The sequence below is a fragment of the Magnolia sinica genome, chromosome 19 (genome assembly GCF_029962835.1).
Source record: "Magnolia sinica isolate HGM2019 chromosome 19, MsV1, whole genome shotgun sequence".
In the NCBI taxonomy this organism is placed as follows: domain Eukaryota; kingdom Viridiplantae; phylum Streptophyta; class Magnoliopsida; order Magnoliales; family Magnoliaceae; genus Magnolia; species Magnolia sinica.
Window position 1 is genome coordinate 1145835 of NC_080591.1, and position 15542 is coordinate 1161376.

Genomic DNA, 15542 nt, shown 5'->3' on the forward strand with positions numbered 1-15542 from the left:
TCCGAATAGAAAGGAAAGTGAAGAAGAGCCCATGGCCAGACCCCGTCAAATCTCTCTGTCTCTCTCTCTTATTTCTCTCTCACTTGCTTTGCATTATTTTCTCCTCTCGAGAGAGGATTATTCGGTCACTTATACTCCTCCATCTCTCAAACCCCACATTTTTTTTTTCAGTGGTATGTTTCCCTCTTTCTCAGATTCCATGGTTTCTGCTTCCGATCTAGATTGCAATTGCATGCATTCCATCAAATCCGAAGCTCTTCTGTTCCAATCCCGAGCTGCTGATGGAAATGCAGAGGAATTGCCTCTTTCTGAGATTTTTAGCATTTCTGTTTTCGATCTAGATTGTAATTGCATTCATTTCATCGAATCCGAAGCTTGTTAGTTTCAATCTGTAGCTACTGATGGAAATGCGGAGGAATTTTCTCTTTCTTTTCGTGCTTTGGCTTCTGTATTTTTGGTTTTTTGTTCTCGATTCGGAATGCATGAGTTCTTTTGAATTATAGAGGTTTAAGTTTTAATCTTTTTCTGATTTCGAGGATACTAGAGCTTTATAAAAAAAAAAAAAACCTTTCTGACCATATGAAAATGTTTTTTAGGGCGTGCTTGGATACAAGGAATCCACATGGAAATGGCATTTCCACTGACCAGCAGCGTGACAAATATCACCAAGAATTTGAAAATCCCACGCGAAAAATGCACTAAATGATATTATCACGAGAATTTCAAAAAAATAGGCAGATATTAAAATTTATTGCAATATTTTGGCGATATTATTAAAAAAATAGTAAAAACCTTAGGAATTTGTTATATGATATAATATAAAGATTTTAAATATATTTATTAATACAATAAAAATATTTTTTCCCAATAATATCCCAATTAAAACCTTAAAATTTGAAAATCTCCGGAGATTTCCGGGCCAAGAAATTGCTGAGAATGAGATTACTCACTGGGCTGGCAAGCCGGTTGGGCGTTTGGATACATAGATTCCATATAGTAATCATTACTCTTATCAATGGTCAGAATTCTTTGGCACAAGAAACAAGATGGTGGTCATTTACAGGTTGTTTGGTTGATGGTAAACGGTTGTAATAGGTGGTAAATGGATGCACATGGCAAAATGGGTCGTTTGGTTGATGATAAGCAGTGGTAATTGGAGTAAATGTGAAATGGAATGCGGCCAAATTATTTGAAATGGAATCCTCTCGAAAGGCTGAGAATCAGATGATGCCAGAAACGATTGGTTTTTCGAAAGTGGGCCCATTTTTATGATCCACCCGAAGCTCAAAATTTGCTTATTTTTGGCCAAGTATATATTTTAATGGGCTTATTACAATTATTATGTCAAATGCCACGTATACTAATTTGGGATATTAAAATTGATTTACTTAATGCATTCCAATTACAGGCATTCAAATGCAATTTTTGGATTCCAGTGTATTCTAATTACAACTCTTCAAAAAATAAAAAAGAGTGTATTCTAATTACAGGCATCCAAACACAACTGAAGAGTCCAATTCACATTGATTCCATTTACCATGTGCTTTGGATTCCAGTGTATACCAATTACAAGCATCCAAATGAGCCCTTCATGAATTCGAGGATTCCCTTGCTATCCAAACATGCATCGCTTTTTTGGATCCTATTTTCTATGGTGACCATGGAAATTATCATTGGCTAATAATTACTTTATCTACAGAATCCATGTGATACACACGCTTATTGTATTGTACTATTTCCACTATGGAAATGCAAAGAATTTTTTTTTCTTTTTTTGAAATTTTCTTCTATCTTAGTTTGTCTTGTTTATTTCTTCCTTTTCGATCTCAAGCTGAAATGCATGTATTCTGTTGATTTCTGTTTGAATCTTGACCCAAAACTCATGCATTTGTTTGAATTCCATGTATTGTTTTTCTGTGAAAGATATTTGAATATATCTTCTTCTTCTTTTTCATTATATCTCTACTGCTGGAATGCAAATTGCAGAACAAAAATGCATTGATGCCATGGAACTCTGTGATTATGATATTTATATGGAATGCTTGAATAGGAATGTAGAGATAGGTAAGTTTTGTGGAATTCCCATGCCACTTGGGTTTCTGATGTTGAGCTGGTGAAAACCTAGGTGTTTGGAGCGGGCTCCTGTCCTGGTATTTTTGATATGCGAGCTTGAATCTCCTGCCCTTTGTAGTCACAGACCATGAGCGACCACATGTCAGGACCTCTCGATCGGTCCACAAGACCTGGTAATTAAATGGTCCCTTGATTTCATCTGTTTTATTTAAGCTTTTTGTTTTCCCCCTAAAAATCAGGTGAACTGTCATACTCCTTTTTTTTGTACATTTATTGAATCTTATAAGAATGCGGACGAGATCCTGTGAAGTCATTTCGTCCAATTTGTATGAAACTAAACAACTGATTAGAAAAGGTGTGTTTATTCTTGAGACTCACCAGAATCATGTGAAAGATAGAAAACATAATGGATAAGGTACAGTAAAAAGAGGTAAGTTCTGGGCTATTGGATTATCAACTTGAAAAGATTTAAGAAAAAAAAATTATGAATGCTTTCTCATTTTTCCGAAAGTACTTGTTCATCATCGGGGTAAACCAAAACATTCTTGCTTTGGTAGCTAGAGTTTAAATGACCTTTTCTATTATTTGTTTACAGGCCTCGATGGAGAGTCTGACGATGAGAGGAAGACTAAGATGGGGTGTTTGAAGAAGAAAGCAATCAATGCCTCCACAAAGTTCAGGCACTCCTTGACAAAGAAGGGTAGGAGAAACAGTAGAGTTATGTCTGTTTCCATTGATGACGTCCATGATGCCGAGGAATCACAGGCAGTCGATGCATTCCGTCAGGCACTTATTTTGGAAGAATTGCTTCCCTCAAGACATGATGATTATCATATGATGCTGAGGTTAATTTCTTTTTTCCTTTGCCGTATGATTATTTTGTATATGAACAAGGACAGAGATGTAGATGTAGGTATGGGGCAAATGGGGAATTATATGTAGATCAACTTCATTTGGCAGTCAATTGAAGTAACATGTTTGTGCAGAAAGATGTGTGCATTAGTTTGTAGCCGCTTCCATACGAGCGGATGTAAAACACCACTTCTATACATTTCCATATTGAAAACATCTATAAATGCCGTTGCTGTTGTTGTTTACCACTGGCGCCCATATTAACTTGTATCAGATGATGCAGGTTTTTGAAGGCTAGGAAATTTGATCCTGAGAAAACAAAGCAAATGTGGTCTGATATGCTTCAGTGGAGGAAGGAATTCGGTGCTGACACGATTTTGGCGGTAATAATGGTTCCTGGGGCTTGAGATCTCTGATTTTGGATTTGTTATTAGTTAATTATATCTTGTTTGCATCTGTAGCATCATACTTTTCTCATAACAGACAACTAGCCTCCTCTAGATTTTACTTTGTCTCTTTGAGGAGTCATGTAGTGATCAAACTTATGTGAACTTTTGTTGCTTTACCTGTATGTGTTTAAGATCAAAGCATGTTTGCACTTAGTACAGATTATACAGCACAACTATGCACACCAAATTTGAGTATGAACTGATATATTTTTTCTCATGTTGGTGATGGGTGCTTTAGAATAAGCAATCAGCATCACCACCAATGCAAGTTCAGGAATTAAAGGGAAGAGCTGGCATGTATTTGGAAACCTGAGTGCGATGATTTTAAACCCTAAAAAGAATGTATTGCATCCAATGCCTGTAGACATAGAAAAGGCTAAAATACCTAGATACACTATGGACTGCAAGAAATCATCATAATCATCATCATCATCATAGCCTTGTCCCAAAAATTTGTTGTTGGCTTTACTGATCTTGTTTCGCTAATGATATTTAAAACAATAACTTTGATGGTTGCTTTGCTAAACTTCTACGACCAGCTTCCCACTTGATATCAACCTTTCTCCTTTTAGCTGTTCTTTGCCTTCTCCATTTGGTTCTTAGTTTATAACTTGTAATTCTGGTATTCGGTTAAGAAGTTGGGTGTTCTTAGTTTATAACTTGTAATTCTGGTATTCGGTTAAGAAGTTGGGTCCTCTCAGTTTCTCGTGTTATTTATATGGCTGAGTTTTTATACTATTTTGTCATTGCTTTCAAGGATTTTGAATTCCAAGAAATTGATGAAGTCCGGCAACATTACCCTCAAGGCCATCATGGTGTAGATAAGGATGGAAGACCCGTTTACATCGAGACGCTAGGCAAAGTTGACGCTGTCAAATTGATGCAAGCTACAACCATGGATCGCTATGTTAAATACCATGTGCAGGAGTTCGAGAGGAACTTTGCCGTCAAGTTCCCAGCTTGTTCAATTGCAGCGAAACGACAAATTGACCAAAGCACAACAATTCTGGATGTACAAGGAGTGGTATGTGAGAACAGTTGTATTTATCATAGGGCAAATTTCCTTAAACATTAAAAAAAATTAAAAATAAATAAATAAATAGAGACATGCCCCACCATGCTTCTACTGAACTGACTAAATTTCCTCATTTGCCTTTCTAAATGGATGTGCTGGCTCCACTTTTGTCACACACATGGATGGGTGATGATCATCTAAGGGTTGTTTTGACCAATTTGAAATTTTTGGAGCAGTTTTTGTCAGTTCTCTTCCTCTTTATTATATGGCTTTTGTCTGTCCTGCTCTACTATTCATGGGATACAAAATGCTGCTTCAGGGACTTAAAAACTTCAGTAAGGCTGCAAGGGACCTTATCACACATCTTCAGAAGATTGATGGTGACAATTATCCTGAGGTATTTCTTTTCTCTTTGTTGAGTTGAATTAGCTCACACATAAATTCTTGCTTTGGTCACTTACTAGGGGTCATGGTTGTTATGATGTCATTTTCTGCTTGTACCGCAGACCTTGTGCCGCATGTTCATCATCAATGCAGGCCCTGGGTTTAGAATGCTGTGGAACACCGTAAAGTCTTTCCTTGATCCAAAAACGGCTGCAAAGATCAACGTATGCAGAAACTTTCATGTTGTCTTTGAAGTACCGTTTTAGACCAAGTCCAAATAACCACTAATAGGTTTTGTCGTTCAGGTTCTTGGGAACAAGTACCAGAGCAAGTTGCTTGAAGTAATTGATGCTAGGTGAGGTTGTGAGAAAAATATGGTTTGAGTTTGTGGTCTTATATCAATCCACAAATCAGCAGCACATTTTTTTATGGATTTAACTGTTCAAAGAAATAAGCGAAACTTAGATGAAGAAATTAGTTTTCTATTCTGAGTCTGTTTCCATTGAGTTGGTTAAAAAAAGAATATCTGATTTTATGAAAAATCGGTAAACTTGACCATTAACTCAGCCACAAAACTAAATGCCGGACTTGTACTCAGAGCTTGGTCAAAATTAAGTGGATTTGGCTGAGTTTTTGGTCGATCAACAAGTTATTTGAAACTTGATGAAGAATACTTGTGCAATGAAATTCTAATTTTCTTTAATTCAGTTAAATGCAAAAGAAATTTCTACTGTTTTTAAACCTGTATTTGAGCCTCATAACAAATGCTATTTATGTTGGGTTTTACTAGTGAATTGCCTGCATTCTTGGGAGGTACTTGTGCATGTGCAAATGAAGGTGGTTGTATGAATTCTGATAAAGGTCCTTGGAAGGATCAGGACATATTGAAGGTTTTGTATTTTTTCTCCCAGACTTCTTTTTTGTTCAATACTTCTTTTTAAGAATTGCATTTCTAGTTCACTTGCAATGTTTAGGGATTTAAATATTAATCCTTAGTTGACATTTTTAACATCCAGATGGTTCAAAATGGCGAGGCAAAATGTGTAAGGACAATCACGACTATTGATGAGAAGATGATTTCCGAGGATGAGGTAGTGCACTCAAAGGTATCATCTGGCTTGACCATATTTCCCCCCCTTTCTTCCCTTAAATCTAAGCTTTCTAAATGCCAATGTCCAGTTTTCTCAAATCAAATGCACAAGTCTGTAGAGTTTTTTTTTTTTTTTTTTTTAAATTTTTTTAAATTTTAATATTGGTGAATGACGAGCACTGTTTTCTTTTTCTTTTCTTCCATATTATGCCCAACTTAAAGGGCTGTGACTCATTCAAAGGGGAGAAGATTCTGGCACATGGCATGCATTCTCATTCACGCAAAATCCAACGGGATTACATAGAGCATCCACAAATGTCTCCTGTTCGTGAGGAAGTAGGTGCCCCTGACTTATTGAGTATTTTAGTAGTAACTGGATGATATGAATGATGATTGAAAGGCTTGGACTCAGCTTCTCACCAAGTATCTAGGCCTGGAAAGACCTTTGATAGTGCAACAACTTGACTTTGATCAGCCAGCTATTATTTGTCAAATATTTTCTTGCCTCTTTGAGTTTCAACTTGGACCACGAGTCTCCTTGAGCACACTGTCTTGGTTGATTTGCTAGCTCAGTTATATTCTAGAAATTAGAGTATGGATTAATGTTTTTTTATTTTTTTATTTTTTATTTTTTATAATCATGTTACTCTATGGACTTGTTCCTTTTTTTTTTCTTTTGATAATTAACTGTCACTTTATTACAATTTCATGGAAAGAGAAGAGTCTTCTAGATAAAAGAAAGGTAGAGGGAAGGGAAGGCATCCCTGGTACAACCTTTCAAAAAGTTAGCAATATATATATATATATATATATATATATATATATATATATATAGAGAGAGAGAGAGAGAGAGAGAGAGAGAGAGAGAGAGAGAGAGAGAGAGAGAGAGAGAGAGAGAGAGAGAGAGAGGAAGAAGAAAAAGATATCCCCAATGCACAAGGAGGTGATCTCCTCACACCATTTCTTGCTATTGCCTTGCTTCGATGTGAACAGAAGGAGATGTTGGCACTAGAACGTAGAACTTGGATGTTATGAAAAAATAAATGGAAGGAACATAGATTTTTACCATTGAAAAAGAAAAGAGAAAAAAAAAAAGGCTCACTGATTTTGTACATGATATGACATTTTTAAAGTCATTACATCATTTAAGATCAGGGAATTTGGTAAGAAACCAACCCAAAAAAATCCAGCCAATCCTTCGTTTTATTTCAAAATTCAGATTTAAAAACTAATTACTATGATAGGTAATAGGTTAAGTGGGTTTTATATAATCCCAACTAATCAAGGCGATTGGGACCTAAAGATTACCCCATTAGCACTAAATTTTAACTAAGCATAAGAAAATTACAAACTACCCTTCAAATCATGCCCAAAATATTTTTTAAAAAATCTTGCACCATCAAGACAAGGGGTTTCCTGTCTGGCGGAAATGGGATTTCCACTAGACATGGACATTCCAGAAATAACAAAAGAGACCACTGGTTGGTGGAATTGGAAATGGGATTTGCACCAACAGAGACTGTTGGTCGGCAGAAATTTGTTCTTGCTAACCAAAAACTACACCTTCTCATTTATTTATTTGTGTGGTCCACCAATCGATCGCCCCAACCACTCTATCTTGATATTCGAGGTATTGCAGGGCCGTTGCTTTGGCATCACTAATCTCATGTAGAAATCCATGAATTCCTTCTTTTGGACAACCTCGTTCCTACATAAATCAAGTCCCATTATTTTGAACAAGGAAGGCATGTTTACAACTCTAAAATAGACTGTACTTCTTTAACATCATCGACATATGATCATCACCTAAGCCTTATCCCAACTAATTGGCTACACATCCTGTTCTGGCATTCAACTCTATCAAGGTTTAAATGTTGAATTATTAGGATTCAAGAGAAAAATTTGTATCCAATTAGCCAAAGTTTGATGCCGTCTGCCAACCTGACACAACCCTCCTTGGGGCTTGGGACCGGCAATGAGTGCGCATAACTCCCACTGGCAGATTTGCCATTTCTTTGACATAATTACAAGAAATGACCCTTCTATTTAGATGCTTCATGAACTTTATAACAACTTGCAGAAACCTATTATAAAGAATTTTTTGGAAATAACTAAAATTGGAAGAATGTAAAAAAACTGGTTGAATGACCAATTGACGCCTTTGTACTTTCTAAATTAAGAAGGTTCATTTACGCCCTGATGGATGGTAATACACCAACTGCCTCTAGCACTCATACCAAGAGGTCACATTTACACAACATCTGATGTCACGCCCCAAACTCGGAAACCGGGCTCACAAAATTTCCGATCGCTGAATTCGGCGCCGACAGCCTCCGTAATACCTCATTCTCGGCTCCCGACACTCATATACCAGGTTCTGATCCTGGGATCCTACAGTGAGGATTTTCAAAATAAATTTGTTTCATAATGAGCATAACCACAAGCATAACCCACGAACAATAACCAGAACACCATCACAAAATCCACTATTATCAAAAATTTTAAGTACAAAGCATAAAAGGAAATACAAAACAAAATTCCCGATTGCCGAATCCGGTATCGACAACCTCCATAGTGCCCCATTCTTGGCTCCCAGCATCCATACGCCAGATTCCGATCCTGGGATCTTATAAGGAGGATTCGGTGATCAGGAATTTTGTGAGCCTGGTTTCCGAGTTTGGAGCGTGACATCTGAGCCATTCAAAAGGTAAGTCCTGCCTTGAAGATCACCTTGCACAAAAGTTGGAAAAAAAAAAAGATGGCTTGAATCAGACCTAACACCTTTCAGTACAGGTTTGAGCCTGTATCTTAATGGTAGATAGATTGCATATCAACATTACGGACTTGGGCTTAAGCCTAGCTTACCTATGAAAAGAAAAAGGTGGGGGCTACCTTTGTCAATTTTATTGAGTTGTTTATTTCTCAGTTATAGCCTTTTGCAATTTCTGAGGAATCTGTGGAAAATTGAAGGTGCTTCTTGTTCTGAGCTATCTTGGGGATAGTATGATTATTCTCTGATTTGTATTTGGTTAAGCTCTAGCTTTCTTTCTTTCTTTGTTGGCAAGTAATAAAATCATACAGTATTGGGGACATAAAAGCTTATCGTCTTATTCCATCTTGTACCCTATCGAGGAAATTTGCTATAAATTTTAATAATTTTCTTGTTGCATGGTTCTTTATGAATTATCTGCAGGTTCCAATTAGAAATGCAGAATCGCTTGGTTATGCGTACGATGATTATATTCCAATGGTTGATAAGGTTGTGGATGCAAGTTGGAAGAAACAAGTACAAGATGAAAAGCTTCAAGCCATCTGTAAAGGTATGCAGCTTGTTGTTTTTTTACGTTACCCCATAAAGTCTTTTTTTAGGGTTAATGGAAACTTTATTTCAGGACCGCTAGCAAAGCTATGCGGTACAAGAATATAATAGAGAAAAAGATTCGCATCCTGAGGAATTGCAAATATACCTTCAGAATTTATTAGCATGACCAAGACATTTTTTCCTAATTGTAAAACTGCTTTCCCTCTTCAGCTTTACTTTTCAAATTTTAAAACTAACATTGTTAGCAACAACATGAAGTCTACTTGAGAAACGAAGGGATTTGAACTTTCATCTATTTTGGGTAAACTTTGGTTTAATTTTTGTCATATGCAAGAAGATGCAACAAGATTATTTGTATTTGCACTTGGACTTTAAAGTGCCATTCTAATTTCCATAGGGGCGCGCTCTAGCAGTACTAGTACCAACATATGCTATGGTGTTACTAGGTAGATATGGGGTCCACGTGATTCATGCATGAAATCCAACCCATCCATCAGATGCAACAGCGAATGTTACCACCACATCCCGTAAATCAGGCTGATCCATGAATTAGGTGGGACAGTACACAGGGAACAACTTGGAAGGGAACGTCCACCCTTGATTTGCGTGGAGGTCCCATCATCTTGTTCATATGTAATCCATGCCATTCAGAACATCTGGCCTGCATGAAGGGTCAGGACCATGGTATTCTGTATCGGTCATGGTGGTTGTAACAGTCACCACCATTACCAATATGGGGCAAAACGATTGTTACGATTCCTATAACGGTTGATTTTTTTCTTGCCCGAAAAAATCTGAAAAAAATATCTAGAAGATCCAGAATAATATAAATATTACGAATATTTATTCCTTTTTTTTTTTTTTTTAAAGCATGTTTATGGTAGCATAATGGTCCACTCTTCAATGAGAGTGTGTATCGGGCTATCTGGTGAATTTATGAACATGGTTATATGTATCTAATGTTTACACATCACAATCACACATTCAAACTAAAAATCGGAAATTTTTTTTGCATAAATACCACTTTTTTCAATTTTTTTTTGAAAAAATGGCCTTCGGATATTCTATTTGCTCAAATTGCTTCCATCTATGGTTTCAATCCTAAAAACTATAGTAAGAGTGGTTGAAATCTGCTGTAGAATGATTCAGGAGAGTTTCTAGAATAAGAAAAGTAGAAAAATAAGGAGAAAGTGGATTTAAATTATAAAAAAAAAATTGTAGTTTTTGACCATTACGAGGTTAACTGTCAATACAGTCCAAAAAAACCAGCTACCCTATTTCACCCCCATATAATGAAATGGTCACGGCCGTTACCTACATGTATCTGCCTTTATGGTTGTATCATATAAAATGCCTTGGTTAGGACAAACATCCAGCTGTTTTGCAATTCAGGTGGGCCCTTGTGCAAATCGAAGTTGGGCATCTCCTCTGTGTTGTGGTTCACTTGAGTGTTGGATCGAACTGATGTTTTGCTTCTGGGGGTGATATGAGGTGATGAAACCGATGGACAGGTTGGATGGCCTGCAAACATTGCGTGGGGCCCACTTCTCCCTTGTACCACCCTAAGCTTACTGTGGTACCAGTACCATTGGATTGCACCTCATTTCCATACACCATTGAAAAGAGTACTTTGAAATCTTTGAAAACAAATGGACCGTTACACATCACATTGCACAATGAAAAGAAAAGGATAACTTGGACAGAGGTAATTTTCAGCAAATTTAAAAAACGTCCCGCTATTTTGGCCAACTCTCCAAAATAAATCCTTTCTATCCATCAGGCCATCACTCATAGATTGGATTAGATATCTCCCTTTAAGCTCTTTCAGATTTTTTTAAAAAAGAATTGAGAATTTTATTAAAAGTAAAAAAGCAAAAGACAACAAGACGAAAAAGGAAAAAGAACAACAGAAACAAAAACAGGAAAAGAAGAAACTAAAATACAACACCAGAACCCTGACCGGCAGCAAAACCCAATACCCAAAACCCCGACTGAGATTTTTTATGCTGGGAAAAGGTTAATGAATTCATTAAGAAACATCAATAAGGAGGTATCAAAGTTCTAATACTGAGGATCAGCCCGGTGAGATGATATTTGGCAATTGTTTCTAGTGTTTGAAAGATCAAAAGATGTCTCTTTCTATTAATGTGATGTTTTAAACATTTTAGCATGCCTATGAAGCTGTAATATCTTGCAAAATTTAATTCCTGGGTGGTGCAGGCATGATATCTATGCCAGAAACTTACAAGGCTTCAGAAGGGGCTTCAGAAGGGGCTAAGTTTGGTGGAGTCATGGCCTTCGTCATGGGCATTGTCACTATGTTGCGGGTAACGCGCAGCATGCCAAAGAAGGATTCTGCCATGGATTGTGCTTATCCTGCTTATTCTGTTGACAAGATGATTAAAGGCCAGACACTTCATCACCAGTTCCCCATCACGACAATTTCCACCACTGATTACGCCTCTGTTATGAAGCGCCTCGGTGAGTTGGAAGAGAAGGTGACTGTTCTCAGCATGCAACCTCAGATGCCAATTGAGAAGGAGGAAATGTTGAATGCTGCTGTAAGCCGTGTTGATGCATTGGAAGCAGAGCTGGAGTCAACAAAGAAGGTAAGTCTGCTGATGCTCAGTGTCCTGTGAATGCAGTTGGCACTTCTAGTGAAACTGAGTAAATTTTGTTTATGCATGTGTGCTGGAGATCTTATTGAGGATACAGGTGTATGTTCATGTGCTTCAGTATTCTGGCGTGTTCATGCACTTGTACATGTTTGTGTGTGTGGTTTAAACTATCAGTAGGAGCATTTATCATCCATCTCCAAACCATTACATGTATGATCAAATATCTAACTTTTGACCCATTTTAGTATCATATCGGTGTACAGTGTCATGACAAAGAAAAAGAAAAAGAAAAAGAAAAGTGTGTATTGAGTGATATGATATGTAGTGGATGGTAATGTTAAATCATGGAGCGAGGGTGCACGCACATGTTGTTTGCATGTGTAAAGTCACTTTTCTAGACACGTCCTAAACCTCACAGACACATCATTGCTCTCTCTCTCTCTCTCTCTCTCTCTCTCTCTCTCTCTCTCATTAAAAAAATGTGCTGTTGAAAATTTGTAGTTGAAATGCCCAACTGTGCACATTGAAGTCAAGTCATGTCCTTGTTTTTAATATTGTCCAATAACTCTACAAATAGCTGCGAAAAGGCTATAATAATGATTCCACAGGCATGTTCAGTGCGGTATATCGGGTTCTCCATACTGTCTAATGCCTCGCATTTGTATGAAATGAAGACACCAACCCTTGTATAGGTCACCCACGTGTTAAAATCTCCAGTTAAACTATTTGTTTTTTTGCAGTTATAATAGGCAAATATATTCTTGAGCATCCTGTATTATAATGTTCGGTTCTCCCGTTACGCGACTATAGTCTTTTTTAGCTTCTTTCAAAACCAGAATATGATATTGGTCACATCCTCGTCTGTTTTTATTTTTTCCCATTACTGAAACTCTTATGTTATCATTTAGTTCTGAATTCTGTTTGATTATCTATTGGTTATAATTTTTCTTGTTCTTGCAGGTTTTGGAGGAAGCCCTTGCGCGACAGGAGGAATTCCTTGCTTACCTCGATAAGAAGAAGAAGAAGAAGACAAAGATGGTAAGCCCAAAATTTACTTTAAAAAAGGCTTAAAAACTAGTCAGATTCGATTGGACCCTAGTAAGTCCACTCAATACTTGTTTGGTTGCTTGATAAAAAATTACACGTTGGAAAATATTTTCGACAGCATCTTTCTTCTTCTTTTCCTTCTCTTTTCGAGGTCTCAAGTACTCACTCATGCTTTTTAGGACTCAACAGAACCATTTTCGAGTACTTGATGCAGTTATTCTCTTGGTACCTGAGCATATATAATGTTTGGTTCTGTCTGTAGTCTCCAAATCCGCATGTGTTAAAAAGTTTTTCCTTTGTCAGACTCCGCTCAAAATCATGGTTTTTGTCAACAATCAAAGTCAATCAACTTGAGGGAATTTTCACAAAATTGGATTTTGGTTTTGGTACTTTGGGCCAAGACAACTGAATACTTTGGCTGTGGAGTGTGATTGTTTAGTTATTATATTTATTTTGACTTACAGATTGCAAGACATGATGAAGAAAATGCTAGTGTTTCCTTTTCCAAAGCCTTTTCCCCCTTTCTCGAATGCCCTCTATACGATTCTACTCCTTATCATCTGAGTTTAATCTTTTCACACACACTCCGTAGTGGGATTTCACCACCTATGGGTACTTGAACCCTTGACCTGGTGTTGAAACTCTTGTGAGTCTACCACCAGGGCAAGAGTAAGGGTCAAGGACCCTTATCATCTGAGCTAAATTTCACAGCACTCATCTTTCATCCTGTATATTTATCGATCCCACTTTCGTCCTTGCTGCAAAAGTTCATTTTCATCCTTCCAGAAACACCCTTCCTCAAGAAATGCTACTCTTGCCTTTCCTGGAATCATTTGATTTGTATCTGTCCCCCATCTCCCAATTTAGTCACAATTGTGCTTGAAAGGTTGCCATTTTGGTTATTTCTGTCGTGTCAAGCTTTTCTCCTGGATTGCCCTTAATTTCCAAATTACTAAAAAGCCAATTCTTCATGGGATGCAGATTGCTTGGGGACCCAAACTCCATGTAGCTCGGCATTGTTGAGACTTGACGGGATTTGATCAAGCCATGTGCCAATGTCAGAGCGTGTTAGAGATGGGCGCCATTTGAGTATGTACTTGACCTAACAACTTTCAAACATGTTTTCCGTGGGCCCCATCTTTGACGGTGGCACATGGCCCAATCAAATCCCGCCATGTACCAACACCACCAAACTACATAGTGTTGGGGTCACCACGCAATCTGATCCCTTCTTTTTAGAGCCATTTCCAGACTATCTAACCTAATCTCAAAATCCCCTTCTTTCTTGTTATTTCAATTGCCTTTTTTTTTGTCCTAACATTATGGACCTTTGCTTCTTGTGACACAGAACCCATTCTGCTGGTAAAGAGAGGAGCTGTAAAAGACATTCCACTGCTAGTAATTAAGCTGTGAATTTGGTGCTGGAGCCTATGGCGATTTTCCGTCCTCCAAACCCAACTGAATGTAATTTGCCATGTTTGAATAACCAAACTAATATAGAGGGTTTTGGTTGAACATGCAAATTTTCCATTGTTTCATTCTTATATAATCTGAGGTTGCATTTTGGATGCACAAAGCAAATTGAGTTGTGAACCTTCAATCTAAACAAGAGGAAATGATCAAATTACAACACGCTTCCTCTCTATTCATAATGTGGAAGGACCCCCAAAGAAAGCAATGTGATTGTGATTTGGAGCTATTACATTCATTTCACTAGTCCCACAAGAAAGCAATGTGCTTGTGATTTGGATCTATATGGCAGTTATCATCTGATCATTTGCACTAACATGCAAATAATCGTAATTCAATAGGGCGGCGATGGGTTGCTTTGACACGCAGGTCAACTGGCCCAACCTGCTTGTGAGGCGGATTTTGGCCAAGATGAATGGGTACAGGGTCAGGCTTGGGTTAGAAGTGTGGCTAAGTAATGGCTTGGGCTTGGGTTGAATGCCATCCTACCTGCCCTGCCCATAGACCTTATAGCATTATCAATGGGATGGACCAGATGACCCAACCTGACTCAAAACCTGAAACAAATTAATAGATGATCAGCAATAGGTACATCCTCATGATGTATGTTTGCATTGCATGTATTCACTAGCTGGGATGGCTCGGCTGGGGATACCTTGTTACCTATTCCTTTCTTAAACTCAAGTGGGGCCATGCTAGGTTGCAGTCAGGGCGTACTGAATTTTGAGGATCGTGCTGGGTCAGTTTGGTTGAGCCCGACAAGGAGAATTGATCACATACGGGCTGTCTGCATCACAAGTGATACTTTGCATTTTCAACCACTAAAAAAGAGAAAATTAATAATTTTTAATCCCCAAATGATTTTTAGTTGCTGAAAATGCACGGCATCACAAGAGTGATGCGGGCAGCTAGTAGGTGATTAGATGGGTTGTGTCGGGTTGGGCCCATGCATTGGGAATTTTAAGTGGGTCATGCTGGGTCAGGTTGGTCGAGTCTCACCAGAGATTACACCAGAGATTATAATTAAATGGGTCAGGTCAGGTCGGGCTCAGGCATAAAGACTTTTAAGCCAGTCAGGTTGGGCTCAGGCAGAACCAATTTTAAATTGGTCCAGTCAGGTTGGGCTAATGCAGAACCAATTTTAAGTCGGGTTCAGGCTCAAATTCCTGGACCATTTAGTAAATGAGTCAGGCCGGGGCTAACATCAACCCAACCCAAATTA

At 37.9% G+C, this 15542-nt stretch overlaps 1 protein-coding gene across 1 annotated transcript; it reads left to right on the plus strand.

Moving 5' to 3' along the window:
* LOC131235543 (phosphatidylinositol/phosphatidylcholine transfer protein SFH3-like) lies at nucleotides 1-14365 on the plus strand. Its single transcript, XM_058232735.1, has 15 exons — nucleotides 1-170; nucleotides 2126-2246; nucleotides 2669-2918; nucleotides 3209-3308; nucleotides 4132-4398; nucleotides 4709-4786; nucleotides 4896-4997; nucleotides 5079-5128; nucleotides 5564-5663; nucleotides 5790-5879; nucleotides 6086-6199; nucleotides 9057-9183; nucleotides 11406-11794; nucleotides 12764-12841; nucleotides 14199-14365. Exons 2-15 carry the CDS (start codon nucleotides 2201-2203, stop codon nucleotides 14214-14216), a joined length of 1809 nt encoding a protein of 602 aa, XP_058088718.1. The 5' UTR covers nucleotides 1-170; nucleotides 2126-2200; the 3' UTR covers nucleotides 14217-14365.
* Nucleotides 14366-15542: the final 1177 nt, after the last annotated feature.